The 14,318-nt window shown below is 58.5% G+C and overlaps 2 protein-coding genes across 4 annotated transcripts in view; both read right to left on the bottom strand.

Moving 5' to 3' along the window:
• Nucleotides 1–75: 75 nt before the first annotated feature.
• On the bottom strand, nt 76–5,086 carry LOC111157158 (N-acetylserotonin O-methyltransferase-like protein). Its single transcript, XM_022518426.1, has 5 exons — nt 4,946–5,086; nt 2,826–2,957; nt 1,139–1,186; nt 946–1,010; nt 76–501 (listed from the first exon to the last, which is right to left on the bottom strand). Exons 1-5 carry the CDS (start codon nt 5,036–5,038, stop codon nt 315–317), a joined length of 525 nt encoding a protein of 174 aa, XP_022374134.1. The 5' UTR covers nt 5,039–5,086; the 3' UTR covers nt 76–314.
• A 6,382-nt stretch (nt 5,087–11,468) lies between these two features.
• Nucleotides 11,469–14,318, bottom strand: part of LOC111157187 (purinergic receptor P2Y8) — a 40,456-nt gene continuing 37,606 nt past the window's right edge. For all 3 annotated transcript variants that reach the window (XM_022518473.1, XM_022518475.1, XM_022518474.1), the window contains exon 2: nt 11,469–14,209. In XM_022518473.1, coding sequence (XP_022374181.1) covers nt 13,101–14,177 — 1,077 coding nt within the window. In that variant the 5' untranslated portion in view covers nt 14,178–14,209 and the 3' untranslated portion in view covers nt 11,469–13,100. The remainder of the gene's footprint in view (nt 14,210–14,318) is intronic.

Genomic DNA, 14,318 nt, shown 5'->3' with positions numbered 1-14,318 from the left:
CCCTCAATGCATCTCTCTATCAAATAAATACAATCTTAAAAAAAAGAAAAGAAAAGAAAAGAAACAGAACTTCAGGGCTGGCCCAGAGGCCTTGGCTGTGGGGCTGGAAAGCCCCCGCACGGCCCTCGGGGCACATTATGCAAAGCAGCTTTTGCAGACAATCCTCGGGGTTTCGGTCCTTTTTAAAAAAACCTTCTTTGGCCTGCTGTGATTTCCGGCTGGCCGGCGTGAGCCAGCCCTCTCTGTCTTCCGGACCGGAAGGTCTGGAGGGAAGCACCTGCGTGGGTCACACTGGGCGGGCGAACCCATCTCTGTCAGGTGCTCCGAGGCCTCTGTGCAGCCCCCACTCCCTGAGGCAGGAGGGAGGGCGCAGGTCTGCAGGGACACCGGTTCCGCCCGCAGTGGCCAGGGCCTGGGGAGGAGGCCAGCGGTGCTGTACCTGTGGTGCAACAGTGGACGATGGCGACACCCGTGAACACGCTGTGCTCTTTCCCGTTCAACCTGCAAGATGTAATCGGCATGACTGTGTCCCCCTTGCCAGAGCCGTGCTCTGTGGCACATGCCCGCCACCCTGCTCTCAGCCGTCCATTTGCTGTCCTGCAGCAGAGTGAAACATGGGTGCACGGTGCACGGCGCACGGCACGGCCCCGGGGTTGAGGCGCCCTGAGGTAGAGGCTGAGCATGTCCGGCCCGGAGGGAGACTGGCCATCTGCCTGTAGCCCGAGCAGAGCTCGTGGGGAGAGCCAAGCACACGGAGGTGGGCAGGGGGAGACCACCACTCAGAAGTAGGACAGGAGACCAGGAATAAGAGCTCATGGACACACGGACAGCCGGGAGGGTGGCCAGGTAGGCTGTGCACAGACCCCTCCCCAGGCACAGACCCCACTGGCCCTGCTCCAGACCTGCCCCAGTGCTGTTCTCAGGGGGATGACCGTCTGCACCGACCTGGAAAGCATCCTGTATGCGTCCTGCTTGTCCACCGGCTTCTCCAGAATCAACCCCCCGATGGTCTGCAAGAGAACCAGGGAGGAATTCACTCTCACTCAGCTGGATCTCACCATCCGCACCTTGACTTTGGTCACCAAGCACACACAAACCAAACTGGAGGCCAGAACGGGGGCCCCGAGGGGGGACTCACCACAATGGTATCCGCTCCGATGACAACGTCGGGGGCCCGGAGGTCCTTCTGCAAGAAATCCGAACCCAGCTTTAGAAACGACGTCCCTATGGGTCTTCCACAAATACCCTGATGGGGTGACGGGTGGGCACGAGGCCACTCTCACTTCAGAAACTAAGACGTGGTTGTCCTCAATGTCCCGAACAAGGACATGAACGTGACTCCAAATCCTCCCCAAGCTATCCTGAATTAAGGACAAAGCCGGTGTTTTCTGGCCCACTCAACAGAAGTTGAAACTTGGTCAATACACTGGACAATAAAATAAATCCAAGTAGAAAATTCACGGTCATCGGGGATCTGTATGGAACCTTGAACTTAGCTTGTACGTAAATATTAACTTTTCCACTGTCGAAAATCAGTTGATCAACACTTGCTTATTTCTATCAATACTTCTTACAGCATTCAGTACCGTGCATTTGTTGTTACGTTAAATGCAACAGGGGATTGTAACACTTAGCAATAACAATGGACATTAATTCTGTATCATAAATGATGCTGTTCTTGTCACTAATAGCATATCGTATAGTAATAGTTAAGCTATGTCCATTCTACGTCGTAAGTGATACTGTTGTCCTCATGGTAACACCGTATTATATAGTAACAGGAGTAGTCCAGGTCTGTTAATTTTGTGTCATAAATAATGACATAACAGTCACTGCAATAACGTATCATATAGTTTTATATGGTAATATTTTAGGTCCGTTAATTCTGTACCGTGAGTGATGCTCTTATACTCATCACAACACTGTATTACATAGTAATGTATAAGAATACTTCAGGTCTGAAAAAAAAGAATAGTTCAGGTCTGTTCATTTATTTTGAGGGATGCTGTTATGTTATCCACAAGATTACTTGTATAGTAATACACAGTAGTACGTAATCTATATTCATTCTTTTTTTTTTTTTAAGATTTTATTTATTTATTTGACAGAGAGATCACAAGCAGGCAGAGAGGCAGGCAGAGAGAGAGGAGGAAGCAGGCTCCCCTAGAGAGCAGAGAGCCCGATGCGGGGCTCGATCCCAGGACTCTGAGATCATGACCTGAGCCGAAGGCAGCGGCTTAACCCACTGAGCCACCCAGGCACCCCTATATTCATTCTTTATTATAAATGATACTATTAGGTTAATTGTAATAGTATTTTACATAGTAGCCCATAGTAATAGATGAGCTACATTAATTTTTTTTATAGATTTTATTTATTTATTTGACAGAGAGAGAGAGATCACAAGTAGGCAGAGAGGCAGGCAGAGAGAGAGGAGGAAGCAGTTTCCCTGCCGAGCAGAGAGCCGATGTGGGGCTCGATCCCAGGACCCTGAGACCATGACCTGAGCCAAAGGCAGTGGCTTAACCCACTGAACCACCCAGGCACCCCAAGCTATGTTAATTTTTTTATGGTAAATGGCACCACTCTGTTAATCCCAATAGCATGTTACAGAGTAACAGACGGATATGAACCATGTTATATCAAAGATACTGTTATATTAATTATAAGAGCACGTTACATTGTTAACACTCATTGGTAGATGAGCTACCATAATTGTATACGATACAGTAAATGGCGTTTATGGACGGCATGTGCACGGAGACCCTGAGACCGCCGTCCCAGCAAGAGAATTCTGTGAAGACGCAGGAGCAGAGCACCCTTGCCTGATGCATCCTTCTGGCGACCTCCAGGGCCTTCTGCTTCGCTGTTTCGATGGCATAGGCATAAGGCGTGGGGAAGGACGCTTTATCAAGCTTCTCTTTGAACCTGGAAGGAACCACCTCGAACCGGAGACCCTGGAAAAGGGGAGATCGGGGTCTTGAGGGTTGGCAGGAAGAACCCAAGGACGCTGAGCAGCAGGGCGCCCGACTTACAGTACAGGTGGCCTTTGCCACGTGCCAGGAAGATGCCAAACGCTGACCAGTGCCAACTCCCAGCTGGCTGGGGAGGCGCGGGGGCTGGCTGGGGCCCAGCGGACCTGCTGGGGAGACATCAGTACACAGAAGCCAGCAGGAGAGATTGGTTAGGGCACTGGGTTGTGAGGCTCTGTGGGGTCAAAGGGCTGCCAGGGTGTCCCTGAGGCCGGCATTTCATCCCACGGTGGATAAACAGCTGAAAACGTCCACCTGCACAAAATGCCACAGAGGACTGATAGCAGTCCCCAAACATGTGTGGACAGGCAAGGCAGTCCCCTGTGGGGAGCTGGTCGAGCAGTGACACCCCGGAGTTTGTGGGAACAGGAATGTGGGCCTTGAACGCAAAGGGTCAAACTCCCCCCACCTCTGGGCAGTGCCCCCCCCAACAGAGCTCCCCTGGTCAGAGCTCTGACCATCCCTCCCCACACCTCTCTGAGGGGCCCCCCTTGGTCCTTGGCCTCCTATACCCCGTTTTCCCTGGATCGCCTTGTGAGCCATCTTCTGGTCTGTACCCACCCCAACCCCTCCTCCTATCTCCAGTACCCCTGCCCCCCAGACAGGGCGTCCCCATGGAAACCACGTCCCCTCTACTCTGGCTCTGTCCGTCCCCCACTACCACCTCCAGGATGGACACAGGTCAGGCACAGACATGGCCTTGGCCCAGAAACCTGCCCCCCGCCCCCACGCCCCGGCCAATAGGTTCTCGGCCACTCAGCCTGGCCTGAAGACTCCGTTCTCAGACCATGCAGACTGCTACTACCGTCAGTCCCTGGGACCCTCAATCACTATGCCACAGCTCTGACAAAGACCCCGGTCTGCAGAGCCCTGTTCCCCCATCACACAGAGTCCCACTTTCCCCAGCCTGCAGCCCCCAGCTCCCGGCCTGAGCCACAGGTCGCTAGACCCCAGTCAATGGGTCCCAGGGTCACCAGGACCCCTGGCACTAGCCCAGCTGGTCTGGTCAGTAAGCCCCCAGCACCGGGCCCTTCTGGGTGACCAGGGCCCTTGGCTCCAGGGACCAGTCACCAGACCACCTGCTTGGGTCACGAGGTCTCTGGTCACCATGAACCTGGACACCAGACCACCTGGCACCAGTCCCTTCCTTTCACTAGGCTCCTGGTTCCCAAGCCCCTAGGAACAGGCCCCCAGGCACCAGGATCCCAATCACTAGATCCCCCAGTCACCAAGACCTCCCCTTTCCACACCTCCCCCCACAGTTGCCCCCCTGACCTCCCCACCTCCCAGGTCTCCAGACCCCTGCCCCAAGCCCCGGGCCCCCAGGTCAATAGGTCTCCGGCTTCCCAACCCCTCTCCCATGCCTCCACCGCAGAACCAAAAGCCCCAGTACCAGAGCTCCTATCACCAGGTGCCTCACTCCCCGAGATCACCAGAGTCTCGGGGCCCAGTTCCCCAGTGACTAGAGCCCCAGATCACCAGACCCCAGCTCCAAACCCCCGGATCCACCGGTCCCCGGATCACCAGATCCCCAGCTCCAGGCCCCCCGGAACACCAGGTCCCGGGATCACCAGATCGCCAGCTTCAGACCCCCAGGTCACCAGGTCCCCAGATCACCAGGTCCCGGGATCACTAGATCCCCAGCTCCGACCCCCCGGAACACCAGGTCCTCAGTGAGCAGAGCCCCAGGTCACCAGACCTCCCGGCGCAGGCCCCAGGTGCCCCAGATCGCCAGGCCCTCAGGCTCCAGGCCCCCCAGGTGCCCAGGTCAGTAGGCGCCTGGTCCCAGACCCCCTCACCCTCCTCCGCACGGCTCCAGTCCCCCAGGTCCGCAGACCCGGAGGCACCAGACTCACGGCGCCCGGCGCCGCCGCAGACCCCAGCCCCAGGCCCTGCGCAGGCCGCTCGCTCACCGCGTGGCTGAGGATCTCCCGGCGGCGCGGGGAGGCGCTGGCCAGCACCACGCGCTTGTGCAGCAGCTTCCCGATGACCGGGCTCAGCACCATGGCGCCCCGAACCCCGCGCCGCGCACCCCGCGCGCAGCCGGACCCGCAGCCGGATCCCCACGCCCGCGCCGCGCGCTCCGGACCCAGTGTGGCCCCGCCCCCAACGAAGCCCCGGCCCGCGCGACGCCCCGCCCAGGCCCCGCCCCGCCCTCCGGAGCCCCGCCCTGCGCCGCGCACATCGGCCGAGTGAGGCCCCGCCCCCAACGCGGCCGCGGCCCGCTCGACGCCCCGCCCAGGCCCCGCCCCGCCCCGCCCGCCGGAGCCCCGCCCTGCGCCGCGCTGCTCTGCAGAGTGAGGCCCCGCCCCCAACGCGGCCGCGGCCCGCTCGACGCCCCGCCCAGACCCCGCCCCGCCCCGCCCGCCAGAGCCCCGCCCCTGCCTTCCCCTTCCGGACCCCAGGCTGCGCGTCCCCTCCACCCCGCGCCCCAAAACCAGCTGCGCCCGCCGAGGGGCTGGGGGGAGGTCGTTGCGGACGATCTCCGAGAACCCGATGTCCCGGCACCCCTTGGGGGCAGTGGGGGCGGGCGCAGAGATGGGGGCGTCTCCGGGAGGTGGTGGAGGGGGTGAGGAGATGGGGGTCCCTGGGGCACCGCGGAGGGTGCGGAGATGGGGTCCCCGAGAGCACAGTGGGGCGTGGAGGTGAGGGTGTCTCCGGGAGGAGGTACGGAAATGGGGGGGGTGCGGAAATGGGGGCCCCAGGGCACGGCGGAGGGTGCGGAGATGGGGGTCCCTGACAGCGCGGCACGGGGTGCGGACATGGGGGTGCGGAGATGGGGTCTCAGGGGCACGGCGGAGGGGGGGAGATGGGGTCCCCGAGAGCACAGTGGGGCGTGGAGGTGAGGGTCCCTGAGACACAGGTGTTCCCCGAGAGGCAGTGGGCAGAGATGGGGGTTCCCGGGGCAGGGGGCGTTGCAGACTGGCCCTCGGTTGACACAGGTAAACAGGTAGTAGATAGGGAGAGAGAGAGGGAGACCTGTCCTGCGAACTGTGGGGGGCTTCTCAGCCTCCGGACTGCTGACATTTGGGGGGCAAGTCGGGGCGACCTGCGCACACCACGGTGTCCCGCGGCAAGCCCAGTTTGCGCCGCTAGATGGCAGTGGCTTCCTTTCGAGTTGTGACCATCCCAGGTCTCTCCAGACATTGCCGCGGGGTCCCCTGCGGACAGAATAGCCCTTAGTTGACAACCCTGACCATAGACATGATAGGTAGATAGGTAGGTCGATAGATGATAGATAGATAGATAGATAGATAGATAGATACGATGGATAGATACGGATGGATGGATGGTCGGACGGACGGACAGGTAGATAGATGATAGGTGGGTATGGATAGATAAGATGGATCGATGGATTGATAGATGGTTGGATGTATGGTTAGATAGACGGATGGACGGATAGATAGATGATACATGGTTGTGTAGATGGATAGAAGAATGGATGGATGGATCGATAGATGATGGATGGATACATGGATGATAGATGGTTGGATGGATGGATGGATAGATACATATGATGAATAGATGGATGGATGGATAGATGGATGGATGGATGGATGGATAGATGGATGGATGGATGGATGGATAGATGGATAGATGGATGGATAGATAGATGGATGATAGATGGTTGGATGGATGGGTAGGTGGATGGATAGATAGTCTCTCATGCCTGGTCCAGGATTCTCAGCCTGGGCACTGTTGACATCTTGGGCTGCATGACTCTGACCCAGGGCTTCCTGGGTACTGCAGGTGCTACACTGTAGGTGTCCCCGTCTCTATCTCCCACATGCCAGTCGCACCCCCCCCCGTTGTGACCACCATAAGTGTCCCCAGAAGAGTATGTACACATGCATATAAACCTGTATTGCACATATATACATGTATGTATGTGCTGTGTCTGTATACATGTGGCACACACATACTTCAACGTGACAGCCTATGATGTATTTTGATGGCATTGTTCCTTCTCATGTTTCCCCCTTCATGTTCCGTGCTGGCTGATCTCCCATGAGGCATGGGATAGGGGCTCAAAGGAGGTTTAGACACCCATAGCCTGTGTCGTGATACAGACGCAAGGACCCAGAATCCTCAGAGCAGCTGGGGGCCGGGGTGGTGGGCATGGACCCAGACCCTTCTTTGTTGGGCCTGCTGACGATGAGTAGGGGGAACAGGCTGGCTGGTGTTTTGACGGTTTTTCACTTGCACTGAGGGTGATCTACACGGCAGAAGCGTGGACACAAGGAAGGGCTGCTGGGTGGGCCAGGCTACGCCTTGGGTTAGGGAGTTAGCCACGGACTCTCGGCGGGAGTTACAAACCCAGCCTGGGCTCCCACAGACGTGGGATGAGCCTCTGGGGACAGGTGCCAGCTTCAAACCCGGGGTGTCCTCCTTGCCAGCTCTGGGACCCCAGAAAAGTCCTTCTACCTCTCTTTGCCTCAGTTTGCTCCTCTGCAAAATGGGCCTAACACCTACCCAATTCCAGTGAGATGAATGAAGGAGCTCACCCATGTGATGGACTAGGGGACGCCCTGGTGTGGGGTTTATCCTCTGATGGCTGCCCATTGTGTGGGGGGGTTTATGCTTGAGTCCCAGAAACTAGCGTACCCATTACACAGCTTATCCTTGTCTGGAGACCCTCTCCCTGGGCCCTCACTTGGATTGAATCCTACCCTAGAAGTATTTTCATGACAATTGAAAAAAAAAAAAAAAACCTTCATGGACATTTGCAGAATCGCATAGATTTCCAAAGAGATCAGACTTAAAAAAAGAGAGAGAGAGAGTGAGAGAGAGCACGCCAAGGTCAAACACTGAAGTTTTCTTAACCAAGTCATTCTGAATCTGAATAATTTGTATGTTGACCAAATAACGATGACATTCTCAAGTCTTGGTTAACTGTGGGGTGTGTTTTCTTGGTGGTCTTTTCCAGAAAGAGCAAAAAGGGCGGGGTAGAAGTAGGTTCCCAGCACCTCGTGACAGAGGCAGAGTTCTCGATGTCCTGGCTACTTCAGCCCTGTTGTTTTGGGTATTTCGATTGGACCCTTTGCTGGAGATTGAGGTCAAAATCTGCCTAAGGGGGGGCTCTTTGGCTTCTGTCTGGCATGATGGACACGAGGCGCTCCCCCAGCCCACGGAGCAAGGAGAGAAGAATAGGGTATATATTACCACACGGGATGAACCCCGAAATGCCCTGTTGAGAAATAGACAGTATGGCAACACCCCATGTGCCCTTTGATCCCAGTGATGTCACAGGGACAGGAAGGACAAGTCCAGAGAAGCAGAAACAGTAGTGGGCACTGGTTTGGGGCTGGCCATTGGGATGGGGAGAAAACGGGCATCGGGCATCCTCTGGGGGTGATGGAAATGTCCCACAGCTGCACTGTGGTGTCTCGGGGAGGCCTCTACAAACGTACTACCAAGCGGCTGAGCCGTGTGGGGGGCAAATGGTACCTTGATTTGGCGGTGACGTGGGCGAAGCTGGAGGACATGATGGTTAGTGACATAAGCCCGACACAAAAGGACAAATACTTTGTGATCCCACGTGTATAAGAGGCCCCTGGTGGCATCGCCTTTACAGGGACCGGGGGCAGATGGTGGGGGATAGGAAGGAGCCTTCTTGTTTAGTGGGGTCAGAGTTCCCCTTGTACTCGATGAAGGATGGTGGACACAGACCTTGGGGACGGTGGCACAGCTCCGTGAATGTGTGTGACATCACTGACCTGCACACTTAAATGTGGATAAAATGGTGAGTTTTGTGCGTGTGTGTTTTACCGCAATATAACTGGGAGGAGAAGAAAAAAACAAAACAGAACAGCTGGGTTGGGAATGTTTGCTCCTTCCACGTTCAGCAGTTTGGAGAAGTGCCACTGGGCAGAAGTCGATGTCTCTGTGTGACATTTCCCGACATGCCTCGTGTTATTAAGGTACAGATATTGTCAAATATGCTTAAAGGACAGAGCGTTATAGAATGGAAGCCCCGGCCCCTTCCCCGAGCTTCAGGCATTAGCAGGGATCAGCCTTCTCCCGTTTTCTCCCACATGTAGGCACGCCCAGGTGCGTACATGTGTATATATGTACACGTGTGTGCGCGTGTGTGTGTGTGTGTGTACATGCATGGGCGCCCACACGTATTCATGTGTGCTTACGGATACATCGTGTGCATGGACGGGTGTGTGCCTGTGTGTGCACGGACGGATGGATGCCTGCTGCCTGCACATGGGTACGCTGTGTGCACATTTGCACGCACGTGTGCACACATGGATGGATGCCCACATACCGGCGTGAATATGGGTACATGTGGTGCGTGCCAACGCGTGTGGATGCATCTGTTTGTTCCAGTGTTTTAAGCAAAGCCTCAGACTCCATACCATCGGACACATGAGTACGTACACGCGTCCGTCTTACAAAAAAGGATTTCTTTTCAAAAGCTCCATCATCTGAGGCAACAAATCCTTGATTGTTCCGCACGCCCCGTCCGCGTTGTGCTGCCCCCATTCGTGCCGTGTGCTTCCCAGGAACCCGAATCCACGCTCCGTGCGCAGTCTTCTCGTTGCAGACCCCGGTGTCTGGCTGGAGGGTACGTGCGGTTCAAAGCGAGATGGTCCGTGTCTTTGGAAAGCCGGGGTCTCAGAGGCCCGAAGGAGAAGTGCAGTCCCCTTCTGCGTGGGGAAAACTCAGGGTTGGCATCAGGGGTCCTGTGTCTCAGGGGGCCTCTGGCGCTCCACATGCAGACAGCCGCTGAATCCCGGTACCACAGCTTTTTAAAAACTTCACACCTGGATGTACCCATGCACGTGTCTACGTTTATTGGCTCCGTAACAGGTGAACAGGTCGGGTTCCTGGGGAACCCACACACACACACGCACACACACGCCCAGAGCACACAACGTTATTTGCGTGTGGAGCTAGGACCAAGGCCAGCCCTGGGATTTCAGGCGATAGGACAGACACGGTGGCATGAAACGGGGACCTGTGCTCTGGGAGTCCCAGCAACAGGAAGGACCCGGTGTGATCGCAGCCCCCGTCCTCCCGCTAACACCCCACGCTGAGATCGGCCCGCCTGCTGGGCAGTGACCCCTCTGACAGTCCCCTCTGTCCCCCGAGGGCTCCAGGGGCCTGACATCCCGCGGAGGAAGATATTACACAGACAGGCTTCCTCCAGAATCAGGGTCTGCGGCTTCTCACGGGCCGCCGCCGTGTTCTGTGCGGCTGGTTTGAGGTTTTCACAGCTTTTGTGCACCAGACGCACCGAGGCCCACGCCCAGAGCGTGCCTGGGGGTATCTTGCGGGCTCAGGATTTCCGACTGGATGCGGCTGCTGCCTCGACGTTGCTTTCTAGGGTTTGGCCTTCGGAGAGTCAGGAAGAGCGGCGGGTTGGGGCTCTTTCCCTGCAGAGTTCGGGTCCCTCGTGCCAGCCTTCGTGGAGCCACCTGTGTGCCCTCAGGTAAATCCTTCTCCAGGTGAGTCTCAAGGGGTCTCCCGGAAGGGTTCCTATGGTGACTTTGAGTTCCAGGCACACACCTGGGCATTCAGGACTCATGTGCTCAGGTGCTGTCCCCTGTGGGGACGTTCCAGCTGCAAGGCGGTGGGCAATGACTATGTGTAACCCCGGCGTGGCGTGCAGGGTTTCAAGGGGACGCCGGAGGCTGACTCTCCTTTCCCAAGGGCGAGCGTAGCATGCACTCACCTACTTTCCCCCTGCACGTGCCTCTGCACACCCCAGACAAGCACGGGCACGAGGCAAACCTACGAAACTGGGTTTGATTCTAAGACCACGCACAGGGAGGGGGACTGGAGCCTCCAGAGGCTGGTGTTGGGGTCCCCAATTATACACTAACCTCCGGAGTCCACAGCACATACCGGGCAGCACATAACGAGTTACTCCCGGAACAGGCGTCTCTGTGAAGGGTGGCCTCCCATGTCGTTTTCAGATTCCACGTGTGGATGTCACTGTGTACGCGGAGGAGGAGAGAAGTCACCTCTCGGCCATGTGGTCTTGAGGACTGAGGAGCCCGTGGGTGGGGAGTACCTGCTGGGACTCAGGCCTTCTCTCTGCAAGCCGCCTTTGGGAGCCTCTGGGTTTGGGGCTCCAGAGATGGTAGCACCAGCCCCGTCCACCTGGCAGGCCCGTTCCAAAACTAAAAATCTGGAGACGGTGTGCAAAAAGGCATTGGTGGCATTGGAAATCTCTGGGGCCATGTGTTGGGGACTCTCGGGGAGGCTCTGTGGCATCACAAGGGCTGACCCTGCAGGGGTCCCGAGAGCCCTGCATGCCAAGAGATTGGGTCCCATGACCCAATTTGCAATTTCAGAGTGGCCCAGATGATGCGTCCTGGGGAGGCCCTCACAAACCGGAGACTTAAAACCACAGGGATCAATCCCCTCCCAGCTCTGGAGACCAGTCTGAGATCCAGGCGGGGCAGGGCTGGGCTCCCTCCTGAGGCTCCAGGGCAGGGTCCTTCCTGCCTCTTCCAGCTTCTGGGGCTCCTGGCGTCCCTGGGCTGGTGGGCATGCCCCTCCCATCTCTGCCTCCGTCCTCACGTGCCTTCTCCTCTGCATCTGTCTCTCTTCTGTCTCTTACAAGGACACCTGCCATTGGATTTAGGGTCACCCCGATCCAGCAGGTCACATTCTGAGGTCCTGGGTGGACACGGGCTTGGGGTCACTGTTCGCTCGAGGACAGCCGTGTCAGTTTTCCTTCCGAAGCAGTGACACCAGGAGCAAGTCCCCCTTCCCCCCAGGGGCCCCTGGATGGCAGGTATCACTCTCCTTCCGTACATGGAACCTGCCGTGGGGAGGCTGCCTGTCACGTAGTCATTCCTCCCTGGAGGTCCCGGAGTCCGAGGCCGTGCATGCCCTATGTGATGACCGAAGTATCAAACTGCTATTTCAGGCAAATCCCGGGCTCCTGGAAACCCACTGTTTTGGCACCCCAGACCCCCCTGGAGATGGGGTTCCTTGTGTTCCCGAAACAGCACACGAGTCTGGGCTGGTCCAGATGTGCCCTGGGCTCAGGAAGAGACAAGGATGTCCCTGCCCATATGCTGAGGCGGCCAGCAGGCACAAAGGGGCCTCGGGCGCTGATCCTTCCCCAGGCATCTGGGGTCCATGGTCTTGCGGGGTGTCTGGGTCCCAGAGGGTGCCATGGGTCAGGATAGGTGCGCAAGGCCACCTCATACCCTGGGAGGCCTTGCTTGTGACTCAGGGGCTCTCGCCTGGGAGCAGGAGGCCGAAAACTAGCCAGAGGGCACCTCGGGGCCAGCTGGACCCAGAAGCATGTCCGGGAGCCCGGCAGAAGGTGCGGACGGCCATCGACCTTCACAGTGCTCAGCCTCAGCAGCATCTCATGTGCCTAGAGACCCTCCACCCGCATGGGGGGCCTGACCCACACCTTCAGGATGGATGTCCTTCCTGTCTGGACCTTGTAAGTTGTGACATCTTTGTAGATTGTGCGGCTGGAGGAACCAGAGTGACCAAACGCTTTGAAAGCCTTGCAATGGTTGCTCCTGGGGGGACCGGGTAACACGGGGTGCAGGGGACCTGTGAGCTCTGGAAGAACAGAGGCCAGAGGGGCCCGTCTGCCCTCGTAGGGGTGCATCCCAGCACGCACAGTGACTGAGGCTGGTACGAACAGCAAGTCCAGGAGCCACCAGGCTGGGGAGCAGCACGTGTCCCTGGCTTCCCAGAGCAGGAGGCACAGAGAACAAGGCAGGCGGAGGTTGGGGGTCCATGGGGTCTCAGCTGGGCTGGCTAGATGTTCTGTCAGGTTGGGTCGTCATCCTCAGGGAGCAGGGCCAGTCGGCCTGGCCCGCTGCGTCCCGTCCTGTTACACCGCGGGGTGTTCTGTCTTGTTGATCTGCGGCCGTGTTGCGACACCAGACTCGAGCCCACCCGGGGACCCTCTCTGTGCGCACTGGGCGGATGCGTCATAGGAGCAGCAAGCCTATCTGGGGACCCTCTCCGTGTGCACCGTGGCGGATGTGGCAGTAGGAGCCGCAGGCAGGCCGTCGGGGAAGGGCCGTCCCCTCCGTCTCCAGCCGTTACCCCCGCCCCCACTCTGGGGTGCGGGGCTCAGAACACGCTCTCCTGCCTCTGGAGGCACGGCCGGCTGGGGCCGTCGAGCCCTTCGCCGTGGCCGCTGGACATGGAGCGCGCCGACAGCGTCCGGGCGGAGAACAGGGTGTCCCTGCGCGTGTTGCGGCTGCAAGCCTGCAGCCGCCCGTAGCCCAGATAGCGCCGCAGCCGCAGCTGGAACTCGCGGGACGCGAAGTAGTACACGAAGGGGTCCAGACAGTTGTTCACGCAGCTGAGGCAGAGCGTGAGCTTGTACACGTGGTAGTAGCTGCCGCCCAGGAACAGGCGGCTCACCATGTGCACCAGCAGCACGAAGTTGTTGGGCGCGAAGCAGGTGACGAAGGCCAGTAGCACCACGACGGCCAGGCTCACGGCGCGGCGCCGCTGGCCGCGGCCATGCGGGTCCGAGGTGCGCAGCAGCGTCAGGATGGTGGCCGTGTAGCAGGCCACGGTGACCACGAACGGGATGAAGAACAGCACGATGAACAGCGTGAAGAGGAAGATGGCCCACATGGCCACGCTGGGCAGCATGGTGGACTTGAGCACGTCGAAGCAGGTGACGATGCCCAGCGCCTCCACGGTGTAGGTGAGGTCGGTGCGCGCCAGCGGGGACAGCGCGCCCAGCAGCAGTAGCCAGACGCAGGCGCAGGCGGCCACGGCGTAGCGGCGCCGGCGCCAGCGCGCGGAGGCCAGCGGGTACACGACGCCCAGAAAGCGCTCCACGCTGATGCACGTCATGGTGAGGATGGACGAGTACATGTTGGCGTAGAAGGCCACGGTGACCACGTTGCACAGCAGCTCCCCGAACACCCAGTGGTTCCCGTTGCAGTGGTAGTAGATCTGGAAAGGGAGCACGCTGGCCAGCATCAGGTCCGTGACGCTCAGGTTGATCATGAAGATGACCGACGGGGACTTGGGCCCGATGTGGCAGCAGAGGACCCACAGGGAGAAGAGGTTGCCCGGGATGCTGACCAGCGCCACCAGCGAGTACACGACGGGCAGGACCACCGCGATGGTCGGGTCGCGCAGCATCAGGATGGTGGCGTTGTCCGGCCGTGTCATGTTCATATCCATCCTGGCGCTGCGGCTCCCGCGCCTGCGCAGGTCTGAAAGGCAAGGGGCGCTCAGGTGAGGAGGGGAGCAGGGCGGGACTCCCTGCGGGCCCCCCTCTCTGGCCTCCCCAGCAGTCCCGCACCCCTGTGTGCACCGGCTGTG

This window comes from Enhydra lutris, unplaced genomic scaffold, assembly GCF_002288905.1.
Source record: "Enhydra lutris kenyoni isolate GAN:26980312 unplaced genomic scaffold, ASM228890v2 scaffoldscaffold52, whole genome shotgun sequence".
Lineage (NCBI taxonomy): Eukaryota > Metazoa > Chordata > Mammalia > Carnivora > Mustelidae > Enhydra > Enhydra lutris.
The sequence above is the reverse complement of the archived record's forward strand: the minus strand, read 5'-3'. Positions and strand labels throughout refer to the sequence as shown.